Source organism: Sciurus carolinensis, chromosome 17 (genome assembly GCF_902686445.1).
Source record: "Sciurus carolinensis chromosome 17, mSciCar1.2, whole genome shotgun sequence".
NCBI classification, from domain to species: Eukaryota; Metazoa; Chordata; class Mammalia; order Rodentia; family Sciuridae; genus Sciurus; species Sciurus carolinensis.
The window spans coordinates 14,830,852-14,845,113 of record NC_062229.1 but is presented as its reverse complement, the minus strand read 5'-3'; the positions used below and the strand labels follow the sequence as shown (position 1 = coordinate 14,845,113).

At 58.1% G+C, this 14,262-nt stretch overlaps 1 protein-coding gene across 1 annotated transcript in view; it reads right to left on the bottom strand.

The window, feature by feature from the left end:
• Cacna1a (calcium voltage-gated channel subunit alpha1 A) overlaps positions 1 to 14,262 on the bottom strand; it is a 248,011-nt gene that overhangs the window by 77,749 nt on the left and 156,000 nt on the right. Inside the window, 5 exon segments of the mRNA XM_047531985.1 lie at positions 702 to 911; positions 5,461 to 5,553; positions 6,311 to 6,367; positions 8,150 to 8,265; positions 9,104 to 9,207. Coding sequence (XP_047387941.1) covers positions 702 to 911; positions 5,461 to 5,553; positions 6,311 to 6,367; positions 8,150 to 8,265; positions 9,104 to 9,207 — 580 coding nt within the window.

The following is a 14,262-nucleotide window of genomic DNA, read 5'->3' as shown; positions in this document are numbered from 1 at the left end:
CGCAGGGACCCACTGAGAGCAAGGCTCTCATGTTCCTTGGAGGGGATCTTCTCAGAAGGAATCCCAGACAGGAGGGAGCAGAGGGCAGGATGGAAAGTGGGGAGCCCCGGGCCCTCCTGCTCCCAGGCTCCCACCCACAGCCATGGCCGCCCTCCTATCCCCAAAGGGGACGGAGCTCAAGGTGTGCCCCTGCTTCCACTCCTGGCCCCCCTCCCTCCAGAACCCCTTGACGTGGCCTGAATTCTAGTTGGCAGCTCCTGGGCCTCAGGAAGGTGGGCTGGGCTGTGGCATGGACACTGTCCCCCAGAGGGCTCGTGGATTAAAGACTCGGTGCCCGCGATGGTGCTGCTTGGCCTTTAAAAGGTGGGGTCTGGGGGAGGTCCTCAGGGCACGGTGGGCATGGCTTCCAAGAAGCATGGGCTCCTGGCTGCATGACCGCCTGCCACTGCCATCCCATCGGCCATCAGGTGCCAACGCAGGTGCCGCCCCTCCAGGCTCCCACACCGTGAGCTCCAGAGACCTTTCCTCTTTAAAACATTAGCTGCCACAGGCACTTTGTTGTAGTAGCGTAAAATGGACCGATACAGCAGCTGCCCCGACTGCAGCCGTAGAAAAGGCCAGCGGAAGGGCAGATGCGGTGAGGACCGGGGAAGGGGCTGACCACCAGCAGAGGAGGAAGAGATCGCCAGCGCGGTACTCACAGAGGAAGTCGGAGAGCCACTCGGGCTGGTTGTAGTGAACAATAGCAACGCACAGGGTGTTGAGGGCGACCAGACTGAGCACAGTCCAGTAGAAGGCCTGAGTTTTGACCATGCGGCGGATGTAGAAGCGCATCCGCCTCTCCTTCTTGTGAAAGAAGGTCGAGTTTTCCAGCTTGGCACTTTTGATGCTGGCTCGGGCAAAGGGAGACCCTGCGGGAGGGAAGGCCGATGTCAGAGGAGGCGCCTCTGGAGGACTGTGGCCAGCGCCGCCCCGGCCGCTCCAGCGGGGGCAGGGAGACCCCGCGTCTCCGCCCTCTCACTTCAGAGGCTTCCCAGGGCCGCGCTGTGCCGCTGCCCCACTGTTTGCTCTTGAGCATTTCCTGAGGGGCCATGGCCCAGGCTCCTCCAGGTGCTCAGTCCGTCAGGCAGCGGGCGCACCTCCCGGGACGCCCTGTCGCGGGCAGGGGACGGGAGCCGTAAGCAAATGAGCCATGTGAGGAGGGCAGTAAGGAGTGGGTGGAAAACCAAAGGGCAAGGAGTTCTGGCGAGGAGCCTCGGCCGGGCTGCAGCGGGACCTGGGCCACCCGGGCAAGGGTGGCCTCAGGCACCTGCGGAGGTCAGGGAGGGAGACAGCAAAGGCAAAGGCCCTGGGGCAGGACCGGGGCTGCTGACAGGCTTGGGGAGCAGCAGGAAGGGCCGTGTCGCTGGAGTGAGCATCCGGAGGGAGGAGGCGAGGCCCGGTGAGCCCGGGAAGATGGGAGCCGTGAGGCCCTTGAGCAGGAGGCGCGACGAGACTCGGGTGTTCGCAGGCCCCCGGCGTCTGGGTGGGGGCACGACAGGGGGAGGCAAAGGTGGTGACCAGGAGGCCAGGCTGGGTGGCTGCAGGGTCCGGGCAAGCGAGGACAGGGCCTGGACTCAGGTGGTGCTGGACAGGGAGGCCCGTGGGCCGGGGAGGTCGTGGCGCCAGCTTTGGCTGAGGGCGGGCGTGGGGCTGGGCGGGGGAGGCGCGAGGGTCGGGCGGTGGCGGCATCGGTCTCGACCGGTCTCGAGACCCTCCGCCCGTTGCGCGGCTGTGGGCTGGTCTCGGGCACACCGCCCCGCAGGGGGTCTCCTCCTCCACTCCTGCGCCTCCTTTGCGGGCTGGGGCGGAACCGGCCCCTAACGCACCAGGCTGGAGCCGCCACCCAGCCCCGTTAAACGGCGGTGCGAAGCCGTAGTTTGGATCCGGACTCTCAGTTCCCAGGCTGACCTCGGACTTGAGATCCTCCTGCCTCCGCCTCCTGAGCACTCGGGACTATAGGCGGGGCCACCACCTTGGCGAACGCCGCCTCTTTTTCCTTCCTTTTCTGACTTTGGGACAGCGTCAACCTGTGCGCAGACTGAAGTCTGGTCTGGTGTCTTTCTTTCACCCCTAGTTTATTCAAAGGCTGCCTTGCCTCTGGATTCTCCCTGAGGCCAATTTTCTTCTGTCAGCAACAAATTCAAGGGCAGCGTCTTACACAGACCGTCTCCCATGGCTTCCTGGACACTCCTGGGGAGGGCTGGGTGTGGCTGGTGCGGCCCCAGGGGTTTGTGAGTTGGACACTTGGTCCCCAGAATGGCGATGTTTTAGCTGGTGGGACCTTTAAGAGGTGGGCCTGTAGGTGGTCTCCGAGGGAGCTGTGCCCCGCCAGGGCTGGATGTGGCTCTCCCGGGACCTGTGGGCTCCTGGGGAGGCTTGTTATAAGGAATGGGCTTGAATTGCTCTCTGGCTTCCTGTCGCCCACGTGACCCCTCCCTCTCATCCACACCCCCACCGAGATGCCATCAGCCATGACATCAGGCAGCCCAGGGCGCCCTCGCTAGAGCTGGCACTGTGTGGTTCATTTTCAGCCTCCAAAACTGTGAGCTAAATAAACCTCTTTTTTTAATATAAGTTTCTAGCCTCAGGGAATTCATTATAGTAACAGAAAATGAACCAATGCAATCCTGTTTTATGATTTGAACTGTGACTTCCCAGGACTCAAGATGAAATCCTAACCCCCAGGACCTCGGAACGTGGCTACATACGCCAAAAGGGTCATTAAAGAAATAACGAAGCTAAAGAGAGGCCATCAGAGTTGTCCCGACCGGACAGGACGAGTGTGCCTGCGAGAAGAGATCAGGAAGACCACGTGAAGACGTGGGGAGAAGTGGCCAGGGGACCCCAGCTCTGTCCACACCCCCATCTCAGGCTGGCAGCCTCTGGAACCACATGACAATAAATTCCTCTTGCTTAAACCACCAAGTCGTGGCCATTTGTCAGAGTAGCCCCAGCAGACCATGCACATGCTCAGATGAAGCCTAGTTTTATTATTACTATTATTATTATTAATATTTGAGACGGGGCCTGGGTATGTTGCTCAGGTAGGTATCAGACTCTTGAACTCAAGTAATCCTCCTGCCCCAGTCTCCCGCGTTCTGGGTCTCTAGGTGTGTCCCCCTGTGCCTGGCTTTGAAACCTACTTTAAAACAATTACTTCAAGAAGCATTTTTTGGTGTTCTGCCAGATTCTTCCCTGCCCTACACACTCATGAGCTTTCTTGTCATAGCTTCTTTTGATTAGTTTTGCTTTTTAGCAACTTTTTTTTTCTGATTTCAAAAATCATACAGGTGACTAATTCACACATTCCAGAAAATGTCATGTGGAAAGTGATAAGCCCCTGCAATCCCCTGATTTCCATGTCTTTAAGTATATCTGATGCTCCTGAATATTATTTTTAAAATGGGATCATATTGTACATAGTGTTGTGCGACTTGATTTTTGTACTGCAAAACATATTTCAAAAAACATTTTTCCATGCTGGCAGCAACTGCATGCTTTTTCCTAGCTGCATAGTATTTCACTGCATGGATATACCAGAATTTCTTTAACCATTTCCCCACTGCTGAGCATTGTGGGTTGTTTCTGTATTTTCCTTTTCCTTCTTTCCTTCCACACTGGGGACTGATCCCTAGGCCTTGCCTATGCTAGACAAGTGCTCCTGCCCAGGGCATCTAAGAGTGCCCTTTGCCCTACATCCTGGCCAAGTGGTGTAGTGTCCCTTTTTCATCTTTCCCAGAGGACTGATGAAAGATGACCCCAGCTATGAAGGACAGCTATCCCTTCAACCCACACGGGAGACCCTGGCTGGGGGACATGCAGTTATTTTTTTTTTCAGTGCCTGATGTTCAATAAATGTAAGAACAACAACAACAAATTCTTTGCCAATGAAAAGAAAACAAAACATTTTTAAAAATGGAGGGGCTGATATGTCGGATGGAAATCGCTATAGGAAACTCTGACCCTGGACAGGCTCCCGGGAGGTCACCAGACGCACCCATGCACTCAGCCAGGTCACCTGCACAGGGAGAAGCAGGTTTTGGACAGAAATCACAGTGCCAGGGGACGCCAGCTTCGGGGAACCACTGCAAACCCCTGGGCGGCAGGGAAGGGGCCTGGTCACGTGGGATGGGGGGGTGGTCACACACTTGGCAGGTTGACACGTGGGGTCTGTTAGTGGCACTGGGTGACTTGGCAATGGAGTCCATTCCCCAAGGAAACACACCCAAAGGGCAGGGGAGTCCCCAGACACAGGCACACACAGAGGGGTCGAGTCGAGCCTCGGAGAAGCACAGCACTGTCATCCGCGTGGAGATGGGAACCCTGGCGGGGCCTGGAGCAGGGGCGGAGGGCTGTGTGGTTTTCCTCCTGGCCGCGCCCCTTCCCGCCTCCCCCCGACCTCCCCTCGGCTCTTCCTGTCCGCCCTGGTCCTCTACTGGAGGCTGCTCAGGAAAGAGAGGCTGCTTTTTCCTCTAAGTCTGGGCCCCGCTTCCCCGGCCCGCTTCCTCTGCCTGGATGCTCTTCTGCCTCCTCTTTTATAACTGGGATTTTTAAAAACCCACAAACTCAATTCACCCTCACAGTAGAAGGACAAGAACAGTCTCAGCGAGTAAATCAACAGCACAGAAGGGCGAGAAGGAAAAGAAGAAATGTCCCCTCTCAAACCCTTCAAGATATCTTTAAGATATTTTTTTGTTCTACTGTTTGAAACTGGAGATGGAACCCAGGACTGCTTTCATCCCCTGAGCTGCGCCTCCAGCCTTTTATTTTTCTGAGACAGCATCTTGCTAGGTGGCTGAGACTGGCCTCAAACTCGAGATCCTCCTGCCTCAGCCTCCTGAGTTGCTGGGATCACAGGGTGCATCCCCACTCCCAGTTCCAGTCTAGTCTTCGTGTTATGGTGGCAGTGGTCTGAGCACCTCCCCTAACACTGTCCTTTCTGTGGTCACTGTGTGGTGGACTCTTCAGTCATCAGCCTGAGCGCCACCTCCTCCAGGAAGTCCTCCCAGATGGTCCACGCCCAGGGGCTCCCATTTCTCTTTCGGGTTGACTTGCTAACACTTGTTCCCAGTGCAGGGCGGCAGGATTCACCGCAAGGGGCCCCCCAATCTCTTCCCGAAGAGCCGCCCCAGGGTCTCTCGCCCCCAGGACGGCGGCCCCTCCAGTGGGAGACCCACCGCGCCCAACGCTGCCCCTGCCCGGACCCTCAGCTCCAGGCTCCGCGACCGCGACACAAACGGATTCCGAGCCGGGACGGGCTCCCGCGCCCCAGGTTCCCGCTGCCCCTGCGGGTGTCCCTCCAGCCGCCGCGGGACCCTGGGCCGCTGTCAGCGCGGGTGCTGCTTCTGGACGCTCCGGGCCACTGGGCCGAGCACTGCTAGCCGCCCGGACTGCGGCCCCCGCCCCGTCCGCGCTCACCCACAGAGGCGATGTCGGCCAGCTGGTCCTCGGCCTCCTCGGGCTGCAGCAGGTCCGTCTTGCTCTTCTTGATGGTCGCTCTCCGCAGGGCGCCAACAATGGAAAGGCGAGAGAAGCAGACGTCACCCTCCGCCCGCAGCGACCCGCGCCATCCTGCCGGGCGTGCCCGGTTCCACTCCGACGTCTGGGACTAGACGCGGGGCGACCCACGGGGACGGGCCAGCCAGGGCTGCAGCGTGCTCCCCGGCCGGGACTGTGGCTTCCTCCCGGCCCCCAGGCTCCCGCCCAGGCGGAGCTCCCACACCTTCCAACAGGGCTCTGGCCCCTCCCCGGGCCGCCCTTGCTGGCCCCAGGTTGCGGGACGCTTAGCCCTTGAAGGGGCTCACGCTCCATCGCCCAGGGAGCCTCCTGCCTCGGCCTCCCGAGGAGCGGGACCCCAGGCCAGCACCACCCGCCCGGTCAGAACTGGGGTCTCCCCCAGGACAGGACCCCAGGTCCTGTGCACCCTGGGATTTTCAGCTGGAAGCTGTGGCCCTGCCTGATCAGCCTCCTGACCCATGAGGAGTCCCGGCCGCCTGCTCCACGGAGGCCGAGCCGGGAGAGGCTGGGCACGTGTTCAGAGCCAGAAGGGGCTGGGAGTGGACCCTGAGCAGTGCCCTGACGTCCCCCTCGAGGCCGGTGCCCGCCATCCCCACCCTTAGGAGCTGACATGGTCTCCGGCCTGTTCACGGCACCCCCTGGACCCTGAAGTCCACCCCCCACAGTTCCTTATAACCAAGCCACTTGTCCCCAGCCCTGGGTGCCCCCCGTCCCATCCTGGACCCTCTGCCAGCTGGGGGACAGCGGTTACCATCAAAGGGATGCCTCTGCTCCACGTCGGCCTCGTCCTCCGCGAGGATCACCTCTTCTGAGGAGGAAGGGCAGAGTTCAGATGCCTCGCCTGGGCGGGGAGGCAGGGTCTGCCCGCCCGCCTCTCCCCTGGCTCATGCTGCACTTCCGCCGGCCATGGTTTCTGGCCCCAGGCCACCTCAGCAACTGTGCTGACGCCAACACTCAGGCCAGGACGTGCCCTGTCTCCCAAGGGCTCCTGTGCTGGGCTCTGGCCCATAGCTGGGCAGTGCAGAGGCGGGGCCTAGTGGGAGGTTCTAGGCCACTGGGGGCGTGTCTTTGGAAGGAATCAAGGTAGTTCTCACCGGTGGACTGAACTCTTGCAAGAGCAAGTTGTTACAAGAGTGACCCTCTCTGACTTCCTGTTGGACAATGTGACTTCTCTCCCTTTGCACGCTCATGTTCCCTGAAGTCCTCAACGTGCTGAGGTGATGCTGACACCATGCCTCTGAACCTCCAGAACTGTGAGCTGAATAAACCTCTTTTCTTTATAAAGTTATCCTGCCTCAGGTATTTTGTCATAGTAATGAAAAGTGGATAAACACCCCAACCTTATCCCACCTCACTCAGAACCCAGCATCCCACCCCAGCCTATAAGCTCCTGCTTTAGCTGGCTCCTGTCACTTCCCTGTCCCCCACCCTCTCCCCTCTACACACTCTGCTCCATCTCCCTGGCTTCCTTGCCACGTCTCCACTGTGTGCCTGGCCTTTGTCCTTGCTGTTCTCTCTGCCCAGCAACGACCCCGAGCGTCTGTTGTCACTTCCTTCGAGCCTCAGCTCAGAGGCCATTTCCTCAGAGACCTGCTTTGAGACCTGACTCCAGCTGTCTCGCTCTTCTCCTGACAGGAAGTGCATCTCTTCATTCTGCCTCTAGAATTCCCGAGCCCGAGGGCAGGAATTTGGTTCTGGGGGTCACCCACCCCCTCGGGGTCTGGGACAGAGCCTGCCACGCAGCAGGTGCCCAGGAGTCTGCTGGTGGCAGAACCAGCTGCCTCCTGTGTGTCAGGTGCTGCTCCTCCTGAGTGCAGCCTGGATCAGGCTGAACACGCAGGCATCGGGAGCCCCAAGGATGCAGGAGCGCGGGAGCCAGGAGGAGCCTCATACCAAACGTGGCAAGCCTTTCTCTTGTCACTGTCCTCAAACACGCAGCCTGGTGTGACTCGGCACTCACACCGTTCCAGGCGTCACGAGTAACCCGAGTGCACAGTGCTGCCAAACGCCGTGCCATTGTCTATGAGGCACGGAAGCATTACAGATTTTGGTGTCCGTGGGGGGTCCTGGAACCTCTCCCCTGCCCCGGGAAGCCAAAGTATGACTGCACCATGTCATCTTCACTTAACTGCCAAGGAAACTGTGGCACAGGTAGGTGACACGGAGTCAGCAGGTGGCATAGCTGAGATTGACCAATGCCAGATTTTACTTATTTTTGGCTCCCGGGGGTTGAGCCCAGGGGTACTCTCCTACTGAGCGCATCCCCCGCCATCTTTATTCTTTTATTTTAAGACAGGATCTAAGTTGCTGAGGCTAGCCTCAAATTTGCGATCCTCCTGCCTCAGCCTCCAGTGTTGTAGGGATTGCCAGGGTGCCCTACCACACCTGGCTCCAATATCTGACTTTATAACTGGACAATCTTGCAACGTCACATGCTGACTTCATATCTGGGGTTCAATGTCCTACTCGGGATTCTTGTTGCGGGTTTGGGAGTACCGACTCAGACCTCCCTCCTCCTGTGGGGACCCCTCCTCGGCCCTCTCCACACGGCGTGCCTGGCTCTCTGGGCCCCTGGAGGAAGGGCGCTCACCTGCTTTGGAGATCCACTCCATGTACCCATTGAGCTCGCGTTCGATCTGCTGCTGCCGCCTCAGCTTCAGAAATGCCCGCCGGTTCTCCACCCGCTCCCTTTCTTTGGCAAACTCTCTGTAGGAGCACAAGAGTCAGGGACTCATGTTGCGGAACGTGGAGATTTTAGGGAGCATGTGTGTGTGTGCTCAGGGTTCTCTGGAGGGCAATTCTCCTGGGAGATCAAACCTCCAGGGCTGGCATCTCTGCCCGCGTTCCACCCTTCCCAACAAACGCAGCCACTAGAGAAAAAGGAGAGCGCAAAACCCAGGCACCCCAACACCGCGGGCGCGCTCCATGCCCAGGCCTCCCGCCTCCCCAGCTGAGAACTGGAGTCGGCCGACCAGACCTAAGCTGAGGGTCCCTGCAGCAGCCTCGCTTCCCTGGGGCTGGCCCCGCCTCTTCCTGCTCTCTTCTTCCTCTTCCTGTTTGGAACAGGGCGGCCATCATGGGCCTGGAGGCAGCCCTGGGGCTGGAACCTCCAGTAAGGACGTCAGTGTGGAAAGATGGGAGAATTGCTGGTGGCACCATGCGGCCACCACAGCGGTCCTCAGACTGCTCATGGTGAGGAATATGAGGTCCACTCATAATCAAATGACAAACAATGGGACTAGGGGGCCTTTCTGCCAGGAAAATGAATTTTGACAGTATAGCGTGATATTATATTTGGAAAATGGGAGGGGAGGAAACCCAGGCTATCTTATTTTATTTTTTTGGTGAAAAAATGGAAATCACAGACGGGAGAGCTCCCGTGGCCTCCCTGTTTGCCCCCCGCAGGACACAGCCTGCCGCTGTTCATGGCTTGCCAGGGACGGTCTGGCTGACCCCCAGGAAGGGAGGGGCCGGCTGTTGTCTGGTGAGTGGCAACGGGCTCTGCCGTCCTCCTCGTGGGGAGTGGGAGCGGGAGGGGACTCACCCTGACAGCACGCCCAGCACGAGGTTGAGCATAAAAAAGGAGCCGATGATGATGAGGGGGATGAAGTAGAGCCAGTTCCAAGTGTTCCCTGAGGCATCGTTGCTCTGCGGGCAGAGAAGAGCGAGTGAGTGCTGGCAGGGGCCACCCTGGGCCCGTGGAGCCCCGGCTCTGGGACCACAGGGAGGACGTGGGCCAGTCAGGCTCAGCGGGCGGCGGCTCCAGCAGTGCCATGGGAAGGCCAGGCTCCCTCTTGTCGGGACGCCATCCTCACAGGAACCGTGGAAGCAGCAGGAAACTTAAGAGGACCCTCTAGACCAGTGTCCAGAGGAGAAGGAAACGCCCCAGTGCAATGCGGAAAAGGCCCCCTCCTCCCTCCAAGTCACTGCTACGGCCTTTACGGGAGGCGTGTGGCTGCAGGGTCTGATGGCCTGGGGAAGTCACGAAGCCAGGCAGTGCGGCCAGGGCCTTCTCCCCAGGGGTTCCTCTCCTCCATTCCCATCGCCTCCATGTCAACCACAGAACCCCCCACGGGTGCCCCGCTCGAGCCTCAACGGGCAGAAGCCCATAATTAGAACATTCCTCCCTGAAACAGAAGACCACAGAAAGAGGTAAGAGGAAGGCAAGAAAACTGAGAGACGGGGGAGAGGGAGAGGGAGGGAGAGAGACAAGAGGAGAGGAGGGTGGGAGGGAGAGAGGGAGGGGTGCACAGGAATGGTAAAGATCAGTCCGTTACTTACTATATGCTGGGTGCTCTCCTCAGCACACCACCTATGCTACTGCGCTTAACTGTTTAATCTCAATGATAGCCTTATGTTATCATTTTACCCATTAAATTAATGAACTAATTAATTTTTGGTACCAGGGATTGAACTCAGGAGCAATATTTTATTTAGAGACGGGGTCTTGCTGAGTTGCTTAGGGCCTCTCTAAGTCGCTGAGGCTGGCTCTGAACTTGAGTTCTTCCTGCCATGGACTCCCAAGCTTCTGGGAGTACAGGCATGTACCACTATGCCCAGCTCTCTTGCCCATTTTATAACTGAGAAAAAATAAAGTCCTGGAAAGAAAAAAATCACAGCTGAAGTCACAGAGCTAGTCAGCGATGGATGTGGGATGGGAACCAGGCAGATTCCCCTTTCCGCTCACTGCCCCCTGAACTTAACCTCGGTGCTGGGAAGCATTGGATTTAGCCATTGGGGGAGGTGGAACCTTCCAGTGCTTCATTACCCTGTGCCACCTGCAGAATGTAGGTCTCCCAGTGTGGCTTTAAAAGCCCACCTTTAAAACTAAGTAGCGATGCTGCTGAAGAAAAGCTAAATAAGAAAGACTGACACCACCAGGTTTCAGAGAGGCTGTGGAGTAACTGGTACCCTCATCCCCACTGATGGTGGATAACGTGGAGTATGAGCCTCTGGCAGCTGCTAAAACAAAGAGTCACAAACTATAGCTTCAACAACAGAAATCTGTCGTCTTGCAGTTTTGGAGGCCAGAAATTCAAGATCAAGGTGTGGCCCCTTCTGAGGGCTGTGAGAGAATCTGGTTGTGCCTCTCTCCAGACTCCAGGGCTTGGCTTGCTGGCTGTCTTTTGTGTTCCTTGGATCACGGAGGCACCACCTCCCTCCCTGTCTTGGGTTTCACATGACCTGGTCACTATACGTGTCTGGTTTTATGCCCAAATTTCTCCTTTTAATTAATGATTCTTTTTGGTGGTACTGTGGTTGGAACCCAGGGGCTTGCATATGCTAGGCAAGAGCTCTACCACTAAGCCACACCCTCAGCCCAACATGCGAGTTTTGGGGGGACAGCAGACAACCCCTAACACGCAGTACACCCACTCTGAAAACTGCTTTGAGAGTTTCCACTCAGACTGTTTTTGCACCTTTGCCAAGACCCTGTGGTTCCACGCCTGGTGCTTCCTGACAGAAAAGGAATGCACATTTCCAAAGGCACAACCAAGAACGCTCAGGTCGGCCATGCTCATGAGAAAGTCCCCAACTGCTGCAACCCGAACCCTTCTCAAGGGGAGAGGGACAGATGAACGGAACAGCATTCCCTGAAAGACTGCCATGCGTCACCATGCGGACTCTCCAAGGTAAGGCTGAGCAAAAGCAGCCAGATGGGAATGTGCGCGGAAGCCGGAAGGCTGGGTGTGGGGCGTGTGTCTGTGTCCCAGCCACCAGGAGGCTGTGGCAGCAGGGTTGCTGGGGCCCAAGGCCAACCTGGGCAACACAGGGAGACCCCGTCTCCAGACAAGCAGGCCACAGACCACCCTCCAGAGCAGGCCAATGAGCTGGGCGGCTCAAAGCCCCATGGGAATCCCTGTGGGGAGGCGGAGGGCACGGGGCTCCTGGGGCTGAGCTGTCCCTGTTTCCTTGTGGGGTGCTGGTCACACTGGTGTCTTCAGTTAAGTTCACTAAGCTCTTTACCTGTGATCCACGGAATTTCCTGTATGTTTATTTTACTCTGATTTTTAAAATGTTCTTTCTTTCTTTTTTTTTTTTTAAGTTAACTTTATCTTTTTTGTTTGTTTGTTTTTGTTTTTTTGGTACCAGGGATTGAACTTGGGGCACTTGACCACTGAGCCACATCCCAGCCCTATTTTGTATTTTATTTAGAGACAGGGTCTCACTGAGCTGCTTAACATCTCGATTTTTCTGAGGCTGGCCTTGAACTGGAGATCTTCCTGCCTCAGCCTCCTGAGCCCCTGGGATTACAGGCGTGCGCCACTGTGCCTGGCAAAGACAACTTTATCTTTAAAAGGAAGGGAATTCTGCATGATAGTGACACAGATGGACCTTGAGGACTTCGCGCTCTGTGAAATAAGCAGCAAGGAGGACCCACGGGAGGTCTCCACCAGAGGCCCAGAGTCGCCAAGTTCACAGAGAGAAGCGTGTGGGAGGGGGAGGGGGACTGGCTAACGGGACGGAGCTCCAGCTGGGGAAGGTGGCCACGGCCACTCCCAGTGACACACCCAACCGCACACCCGACCACAGCTGAGAGGGGCTGGGGTGGCCCCTGCCTGGCACGTGCACAGAGGTTAAGATGGAGCCTTCCCATCGCGTGTGAATTTTGCCACAATAAAAAAAAGGGAGAGAAAGAGAGCGAGAGGGAGGGAGAGGACGAGCAAAAATCAGCCCTAAACTGGATCCAGGCAGGATCCCGGAGGGGTGGAGGTTTGCACTTGCCCTGGTTCGGACAAGCCGGAAAGTTCTGTGGAAAGTTCTGGAAGGAGCAGTGAAGCCCACAGAGCCCAACTGGACGGGAGGCAGATGGCTGTCCCCCAGCACTGCAGCAGCCTAGGGCTTCCTGTTCCCATTTCTCGGGGCTAAATATAACCCCGGGAGCGAGCCTGCCGCAGCAGCAAGAGGGACTCACTGTCACGGGGCCGGCTGGATGGGACAGACTGGTGCTGTGGCGATGGGGACCGGACGTCCAGACCCTGGGACCTGCAAACTCAGTGCAGGGTCTCTGCAGGTATCACCAGGTTAAAAGGAGGACGTTGAGGACATTTGCGTGGGCATGACAGACGTCCTTATAAAGGGGAGCTGACAGGAACACAGACACCCCCGGGGACCCTGTGAAGGCGGAGCTCAGGACGGTTCACCCACAAGCCAGGTCGTTCCCGAGGCTGCCTGCAGACCACTGGAGGCCAGGAGAAAGGCCAGAGAGGACCCCATCCAAGGTCTGAAGGAGCATGACCCTCTGATACCTTGACCTTGACTTCTGGACCCCAAAGGTGTGAGAAAATACACTTCTGTTGTTCTAAGCCACTCTGTTTGTAGTATTCCACTGTGACAGTTACAGGAAATAAACATAGTTGCCAAATAAAGGGCAGAGGTGGCCCCCAGCTTGTCACCTCCGCACCCTGTCCCTTCCCCTAGCTGACTCTGTGCCAGCCACAGGGCTTCCTTGCAGCTCCTCCAACAGCCCACCCTGTCCTACCCCAGGGCCTTTGCACAGGCGACTCCCCTGCCTGGAACACTCTTCCCCGAATCTGCTGCATGGCTCCCCATCACCTCCTTCTGTTCGTTGCTCCTCTTGAGAGAGGTTTCCCCCAATGGCCCTTTGCCATCCAACCCTCACTCCTGGTCCCCTTCTCTTCGCCCTTTGTCCCCAGCATCTCACACCTCTGCCCTCGTTGGTTTTCTTGCTGTCTCCAGCTGGGTCGGCAGAGCTGCGAGGTGCAGGGCTTGGTCCTCTTTGTTCCTGACTGTGCCCCGCCGCTCCTAGGTTGATGTCTGGCCTGCAGCTGCTGCTCAGCCCGTGTTTGTTGAGCGACTGAATGAGAGGCGGGCCCAAGTTCCCTGCCGGTGTGCGTCCCACCTGTAGCCAGGCTCCCTGCCCCTCTCCAGCCCCGCCTACCCCTCTCGCTGGGGCCTGGGCGCTCTGCTGCGTTTTCTCTTTGGAACCCACGTCAGACCCAGCAACCTGCGGAGAGGAGGCCCGCAGAGGGCGGGGCAGTTTTGGAGGGGGGGGGCTTTGATCAAGAGCCAATGGGAACTGAGAGATCCTGGGGCCAGCCAGCTGCAGGCCCCGCCCTGGGGTGGGCGGGGCCTCTGGGTGGGCGGGGCCTCCCTCCGGCCCTCACGTCCTCTGGCTGTTCAGGCGGAGGGCGGGGGCGTGGGCGCCTGGGCTCGGAGGACACAGGGAGGGCAGCTGCTCACGGTCAGTGCCCTAGCTGCCAGGGAGGACCTGGTGACAGACGGCCCTGTCCATCGTCCACAGACTCATGAGTTCTGCTGCCTGGAACCCTGTCCGCCATTAGACTGTCATCAAGTATTCCCTGCGACAGGGCGAGGTGGCACTTCCTGGTCCCCTCACGGGTGGCTGGTGAGTGCCAGCCGACCAGGAGTGAGTGGAAAGAACCGTGCCACGTTTGGGTCAGAGTTGAGCTTCCAGCGTGACTCTCCCGGGCTTCTGGAACAGTCCCTGGCATCGTCCCCCATTAGCAAGGCCCCTGGTGACCACACTCAGCAGTCCCTTCTCCCCACTGGCACCTGCCCTGCAGACACAGCGTGAGCAAGAAACGCGTCCACCTGAGGGCGGTGGCGGTTTTGGGGATGTTCGTTACTGCGCATGATTTGGCTGCGCTGGCCGACGCCCGCCACACCGCAGTCTGCCGCTTTGCTCTTTTGGGCCTTTCTCATAGGACACCTTCTCGT